At 45.4% G+C, this 7,773-nt stretch overlaps 1 protein-coding gene across 2 annotated transcripts; it reads left to right on the top strand.

Moving 5' to 3' along the window:
* Positions 1-740: 740 nt before the first annotated feature.
* On the top strand, positions 741-7,531 carry SMIM1 (small integral membrane protein 1 (Vel blood group)). 2 transcript variants are annotated; one of them, XR_010923466.1, is made up of 5 exons: positions 741-927; positions 1,011-1,099; positions 4,925-5,060; positions 6,239-6,418; positions 6,512-7,531. XR_010923466.1 is itself a non-coding variant. In XM_067567107.1 (4 exons), the coding sequence occupies exons 3-4, from the start codon at positions 4,957-4,959 to the stop codon at positions 6,363-6,365; spliced, it is 231 nt and encodes a 76-aa protein (XP_067423208.1). In that variant the 5' UTR covers positions 742-927; positions 1,011-1,099; positions 4,925-4,956; the 3' UTR covers positions 6,366-7,531. The 2 variants fall into 2 exon arrangements, 1 of the variants encoding a protein (XP_067423208.1); XM_067567107.1 differs by having other exon boundaries at positions 742-927; positions 6,239-7,531.
* The last annotated feature ends 242 nt before the right edge of the window (positions 7,532-7,773 follow it).

Genomic DNA, 7,773 nt, shown 5'->3' with positions numbered 1-7,773 from the left:
TGGTTTTGGGAAGTTGACACCTGCCCACTCATGACTGGACTGGGGCTACGGACTTATTTCAGACAGGGCACCAGACAGCCTTTGGCTGGAAGCAACAGACCAGTGCTGCATTGTAGCAGGCAAGCTGGCTGTGTGAAAGTCTCTGTATCCCATCAGCAACCTTCCCTGACCTGGCCAGTTCCCTAATCTGCACCATTAAAGAGAGAAGTCGAAGTGAAGGATTTTGCTTCAGATGGATAGTGTTGATTAGCTCTCTGGTGCACTGTACCTATTCTGATCTCACAATACCGCTGTGAATCTGGAGTCACTTCATTGACTTCAGTGGAGGACAGAATAAGAAGCTCTGCATCTAGCCCCGTGGCAGTATGGGCTGTGTGAGTTGGGGCTGCGGGTAGGATTTCAGGGATTACAGAAAGTATTCAAGAGTCTCCCCTTCTTGCTGTCCAGCTGCTCCTGTTGCCATGCACTCCTTTCACTGGAATATCAGTGCAGCTGTAACAGCACAGAGATCAGAATGCTGGAGTAAAGGACAGGCCAGGGCCAGACTCAGTGTTTCTGGTTGTAACCCTCGCACTCTTTGGCATGCATTCTCCATTGCATGCACCTCATTTGCCTTCAGATTGAGTGGCGTTAGAAGAATTTGCATGCAGGAACTGGAAGTTTTGCCCCAGCAACTTTGCTGGTTAGGTCAGAACATACAGAGTCAGCCAGCTGTAGTTGGCAACTGTATGCTAAAAGGCACTGAACTAATGGGCCTCGCCTCCTTCCCCCCCTCCTCTAATCTTGGTTTTACGCAACAGCATGCCCAGGAAACACTGAGGCTCAAAAGCTCACAGTCAATCAAGCAAGGAAAGAGCTAAAGACAAAGGTTATTTTTCTCCAAGGAACGGCACAGAGCAGAGTCAGAGAAGGACTGGGACGCCTCAGGTGAGAGCACGCTGCAACTTTAAAACCGTCTTCGGCAAACTAGCTTTTCTTTTCTGACTCCCCCCTCCCCCACACTTTTCCAGCCTATGTTTAACAGTGGAATTGCTGGCACCCAGCTCTGCGCAGACGTTAGGAGAAGAGAAGGATTATAAAATCCAAGATCATTCCAGAGGTAAACTACTTTTAACTGGTTGGCTTGGGGGAAGTGAATAGATGAAATATGGCTTCATTTTAAAAATCTCTCAGCCAGAAATAATGTATCTGCTTTCGCTAACTGGTCAATAGGTTATTTGAGTGGTCAGTTTTCAGAATGGAGAGAGGTAAATAGTGGTGTCCCCCAAGGGTCTGTACTGGGACCAGTGCTGTTCAACATATTCAGAAATGATATGGAAAAAAGGGGTAAACAGTGAGGTGGCAAAATTTGCAGATGATACAAAACTACTCAAGATAGTTAAGTTCAAAGCAGACTGCGAAGAGTTCCAAAGGGATCTCACAAAACTGGGTGACTGGGCAACAAAATGGCAGATGAAATTCAATGTTGATAAGTGCAAAGTAATGCACATTGGAAAACACAATCCCAACTATACACATAAAATGATGGGGTCTAAATTAGCTGTTAGCACTCAAGAAAGATCTTAGTCACTGTGGATAGTTCTATGAAAACATCCACTCAGTGTGCAGTGGCAGCCAAAAAAGCTAACAGAATGTTGGGAATCATTAGGAAAGACAGAAAATACCATATTGCCTCTATATAAATCCATGGTAGGCCTACATCTTGAATACTATGTGCAGGTCTGGTCGCCCGATCTCAAAGATATATTGGAATTGGAAAAGATACAGAAAAGGGCAACAAAAATGATTAGGGGTATAGAACAGCTTCCATATGAGGAGAGATTAATAAAACTGGGACTTTTCCGCTTGGAAAAGAGATGATTAAGGGGGGATAAAAATCTATAAAATCATGAGTGGTATGAGAAAGTAAATAAAGAAGTGTTATTTACAGCAGCAGGTTTAAAACGAACAAAAGGAAGCATTTCTTCACACAACGCACAGTCAACCTGTGGAACTCCTTGCCAGAGGATATTGTGAAGGCCAAGCCTATAATGGGGTTCAAAAAAGAACTAGATAAGTTCATGGAGGATAGGTCCATCAATGGCTATTAGCCAGATGAGATGGGATTGCTGTTAACCAGAAGCTGGGAATGGGCGATGGGATGGATCACTGAAGCACCTGACATTGGCCATTGTCGGAAGACAGGATATTGGGCTAGACTGCCATTGGTTTGACCCACTGTAGCCATTGTTATGTTCTTATGAATACAGTGATCGTTAGAGATGATATGAGACCTTTGGATCTGGCGATCATACAGAAGACAGCGATGGAGGCATCTGAAAGGAGCAGCTCCTTGACATCCCAAAATGAAAGGATTGCCATTGTGCTGGGTCCTTCCCGGGCTCATTAGAAGGGGAGTAGGTGCCTTCTGCCACCTCTGTACAGAGAGCTGAGACGATTTGGCTCTTAATACTGAAAGAGACACTGTCACATTAAAAAACATGGTCAGGCTCCTGGCTGGGCTGTGGCCGTAGTGCTGCTGCACCAGCACAAAGTAGTCATATAACCCAACAAAGCCAGGCAGTGGAGAGTCCCCTGGCATGGAGGAATCCTCTCGTAGTGCAGGGTGCCTCTTGCTCTGTACAACTCCCCCGTCCCCAGCACAGGAGGGACAGCCTAGCAAACCGGATGCATGGCTGGGACATGGTAGCGTCTGGCTGATAGTCCAGGGTAGTCCTTTGTGGCTGTGGGAGCTAGGCGTAAGTTAGAAAAGCCTACAGGCTGCTCTAACCCAGTCTCCAGGGGCCTCCTGGGTTGGACAAATGCTAGAGTGGATAAAAGCCACCTTTGCCCCCAGCTGATCCAGAACCTCGCTGGTCAAAATGAGGCATCTTTTAAAATGTTTTAAAAAATCCCTCAAAATATGCCAGACTCATGGCAAGTTGCGGATAATAGTAAATGTTTCTAAAGGCCCTGCAATGTGCTGCCGGGATACGTACGCTGAACCGTTTAGACTGCAGAGCCAGAAGTCTGAAGGGAGCCGCTCTGGGTCTAATCTCTGCCACTGGCAGATTAGCCAACACGGTATGTTAGCAAACACCACTGCCAGCATTAGCAGGCTGAGAATTTAGACCTTAACAAGGGACATTATGTCAGCAATGCCAAGAACGTAAAGTCCCTTATTTACAAAACACAGGCTAGGAGCCAAGTGGAAATAATCACAGGTAAAAGGACAAATTGAAAAGACACCCTGGCACCACAATCCTGCCCTGATTTTTCCCAGTCCTGCCCCATGTCTGTTCTATCTCCCCTTTCCTTCCTAGACATACATTAATTAGCTGCATTGCTAATTTTCCTTGTACTGTTTCCTATAGGTCCATCTTTTTTCTAGGCCCCCCCTTCTGCCACACTCGGCTGTCTCCACAGTGCTGGGTGCTGTGAGCCATGTCTCAGGAGCAGGAGGGCTGGGTCATAAAGGACGTGGCAGCAACAGGGGAATTTTAAAATTACTGCAAACTAGCTGTTGTCAACCATTATCTGTTAAGTGCCAACAATGTGTTCTCCGCAAGACACAAATATCTGGCATTCCACACCAGATATGAGAAACAGATAGACAAGCCTCATTGTGAGACCTAGAGTAAAGAGTCACTTTAGATAACAGCCTTGGCAAGACTTTTAGGTAGGCTCCATAAAATAAGATTTTCTATTTCTGCAGGGGGACATTTCACTATAAAGATCCCAATACACTTCAAAAACCCTGGGACATAAACACATCTCCTTACTGAAGGAGGTCAGCAACTAGGCACAACACTCCGCACAACGCTGCGGGGAGAGGGAATTTTGAGCAAATCCCATAGGTTGTAAAAAGTTCTGTGGGATATTTTATGCCAGGACAAAGCCTTAGTTTTTAAAGCTTTATCTGAAGGTTCCATCAGAAAACTGCATCAAACTTAATTTCTCAGAATAACAAAGGGCCAAGTTAATCGTGTTTGTGTACAATGTTAAGTCTTCTGAGAAATTTATCATCAGCAGGGCAGGAGCTGCTAGATACCAATTTTTCTTTATTTCTTTCTTCTCAAAATGTCAGACACCTGATCCTGTTCAGAGATTCCATTACTCTTGGTCAGAATACTTTATACATCTTATCTGGAACAACAAATTCTCTCTCAGAGAAATGAAACAGTGCTTGTTACAGGAATGTGCTTCAGAGAAAAAAAATTGCCAGCTGCCCACTTCTCTCATTTGCTGGAAAACAGAAATACTTGAGTTCCAAAGGATACAGCTATCCTGTTCTGACAGACGCTAACACACCCTGATGATGAAGGGCATGGTATAGATTAGAGAGAAGATTGTCTGTGTGTCTAGAAGAAGCCCTTGTCCTGTCACTCATCATAGTGCACAAGGCTTCCAAAGATATGCTGGTGTATGGAATCTGGACCCAAGTCAGATACACATAAATGATTGGATGACTCGATGGACTCTTTCACCCCATGGTGTAGGTTTATTGGACAGGGTGAAATGGTTTGATAGTCTCAGTTCAGTTCCCAGTGAACAGGTGTTTACATGTCAGAAATCATCATCTCGATTGATGTATTGGAATCTCAGGAGTGGTTTCCCAGTCACCCACCCACTTTTTAGACTTTCAGGGTTCCCGTTCAAAGTCCTGTCAGACTCTTCAGGGGGCATCCTGACAGTAATGGATATGTATAATTATCTTATTGCTTCATGCCTGTATTTCTCATTATTCTTGACAACTACTGATCTGGGGTCAGTAAGAGAGTGTAATCCCATGCTGTTATGCCTGGTGTGACATCACTGACTGCAACAGTCACTTTCATAATGAATAAAGAAGAACAAAATGAACAAAAGTTAGGAAACTGCATTAAGTTTTTCCTCTTGTCAAGTCATCAGCTGTAACTTGTATCTGCATTTGCCTCCTTCCTAGAGTCTTTTTCCTCCAGCCTTTTCCTTGGAAGGATGCAGCCTCAAGACACAGGTGTTCAGTATAGCAGGTGGAACGACAGTGGTCATGATGAAGTCAGTGTGAACACATCCACTGTGGAGGTATCGGGATGTAAAAGGTGAGACCCTCTCGGCTGTGAGACAGGTGTAGACTCAATCCACACATACATATGAGAAATCTGCCCAGAACTTGTTCCTGCCAGGGTGGTCCACCTGAGCTATGGAGGCTCCCTGCAGGCCCTCCTGTCTTTCTCCCTAGCTGTAGAGAGTCTGTCAACCTTTTATCCTTCTGAGCTGGAATTAATGAAACCCACATGGTTTGGCTGCCAGCGGTCAGTCAGCAGAGTAGCCCTACATCCACCATACAGACTCCTAGGACCAGACACTCTGGCCTCAAGGATCTACCAAGTGCATTTCTGCAAGGCCTGCAGAGTCAGATCTTTCAGGAATTGTTTTTATCACCCAGTTTAACCAGCAGTCTAGGAACACAAAGGGTCTGGCCCTATAGTGCCACTGATGTCCGTGAGATTATTGCCCAAGTATTGATTTCAGGAATAGGAACCAAATCTGGCATTTTTAAAGCAGAGAAATTGGGCTCTATTTAGAGTCCAGCTGAAGTTACATATACAGCTGGCTGCCAAGTCACTATTTTAAAAGCCACGCTGTCTGTTCACAGTGCTAAACAATTCCTAAGCACAGCAAACTGTGAACAGTGACCGAGTGGCTTACAGCATTATGACTCTCTCTCTCTCTCTCTTCCATGTAGACTCTGTAATAATGGTAACTTCGATTTCTCTAAACGCCTTTCACTGTAATGTGCTTTACAATAAACTAGATACTAGAATCACTTCCCTTGCCACTGAAACACAGCCACCTGTAGCTGGAACACGGCAGTGCTACACAACCGTTTAGGAAGTGCAGTGAAGAATATTGTGTTGAACTGAAACTTCAGGGAACTGTGAAGGGGACAAAGTTTAATTGCTCAAGGTGGAATTTGCCTTGACATTAGGGCTACTGTTTCTACTCTGACGAGAGACACCATAGAACCTCCAGTGACCACAAGTGGTCAGACCCTTGGTTTTATATTTCATCCAAGAGATGGCACCGCCCTCCCAGCCCCTGTATGAGGGTAGCTGATCACTAGTGATTGGGCACCACCTAATCACCAGCATCACTTCCTGTACCAGCCTGGAGTTCTCCCAGCCAAATAGCAAACAGGCTCAGCTCTGTGTAGCCTGTTAATGCAGCCAGGATGTTGGCTGACTACATCTCTTCTTTATCATGTTTATTTCCCCAGAATCTACACTAAGCTGTGCACTGGGAAAATCGGCATTGCAATCAAAGTGATTGGAGGAAACATCGTTTTCTGGACCATTTTTATCATTGGCTACGTGACAGGTTACTATGTGCACAAGTGCAAGTAGAAGTAACAGTGAAATTCACCTGCAGGACCCCAGGCCTGGATTTCTCCTGCGAGGTAATCCCAAACCTCTATGTCCTGTTCCCACTCCTCATCAGGCAAGTCAGTAGTATGCATGCAAGAAGCAGGAATCTTCCCTGTGTCTCATAGGGCTACACAAAGGGAACCACCAGCATCAGGATTAGGGTGACACACAAAACCGGTACTGGATGCAGCACTTCTTACTGCCGGAGAGAGAACGGATTGTGCAATCTCAGCTGAAGGCTCAACAAAGGCAACGAACGGACTAGAAATGGACGTGCTCTCCCTCACAAATCAGCAAAACGAGATGTGTTTCCATAACCTGTCACTGCTGCCAACATGCCCTGGGTTGCAACGAGAACAGCTCCTTTGTCCTGCCGTTTCCATCCCTACCCATTCGGACACACCCATCAGCAGGGGATCTGGACACCAGTTTTGCATGTGCATGTTTTCTGGGAGCTTCTTAATGGCACCTACATATTTCCTGGCACATCTATATACATGGGAAAACATCTTCACTGCATATGCAAGTAATGGGTAGTTATGTGAACAAGCCAGTCGCTGGGCACCCAGCCTGTTTGTGCACCTCATTGCACGGGCAAGAGACTTGAATCAAAATTCCTTAGCAGTCACTGGAGCCCTTCATTTATCACTGGTTCGGGGTGCACACACATTTCTATTTGATTACGGCTTTTCCAGTGCAAGGTGCTGCTGGGACCTTTCTTTCAAGTCCTTATTTCCACCCCAAACTTTACTAGAGGCTGTGAGTGCAGTGTCTGGATTCACAGGACTTGCTGACCCAACCTTTGAAACTTCTTTATGCTCCATCAGTTACAGCAGCCAGAAAGATTAAAGGCTTTTGCACACAACCCTCTAATAACTCTGCAAGAAGGTTGCATGCCCAGTTCCCAGTGTAGCTGGGTTCATTATAAACCCAGTGTGATGGGAACCTTTATTTTAATCCTAACCCCACTGGCTTCCCCCCTGCAAAGGAATTTGTTGCCGTTTGTAAAGTTTCCTTTAGAAAGCTCTCTTCTGGGCCACGGCTCAGACACAGCCTGTTTTGCAGGGTTTTCAAACTGTGCAGGGATGTAACGCCCTGCATGTTTCCACAACACAAATTATTTTTAAAAATAAAAGCAGATTTAAAGCCAACAGGTTTCTCATGTCTCTGATCAGTTCTGGAATGTGTGTGTTTCAATGGAAAGGCATATACAGGGGAGACCACTGACGTGTATCTTGCTGCCTTAGACTGATTTCCTGCAACTTAACTAGGAAAGGTCAGTAAAATCTACACTTGGAGCTCCTTGGGACTGTAAATTATGTATTTGGGGTTCAACTAATTGAAGGTAAAGGATCCCCTCCTCCCCCCAAAAGAGCCTCGCTATGGG

Source organism: Emydura macquarii, unplaced genomic scaffold (genome assembly GCF_026122565.2).
Source record: "Emydura macquarii macquarii isolate MOO-44397 ecotype Brisbane River unplaced genomic scaffold, CSIRO-AGI_Emac_v2 contig_2768, whole genome shotgun sequence".
Lineage (NCBI taxonomy): Eukaryota > Metazoa > Chordata > Testudines > Chelidae > Emydura > Emydura macquarii.
The sequence above is the reverse complement of the archived record's forward strand: the minus strand, read 5'-3'. Positions and strand labels throughout refer to the sequence as shown.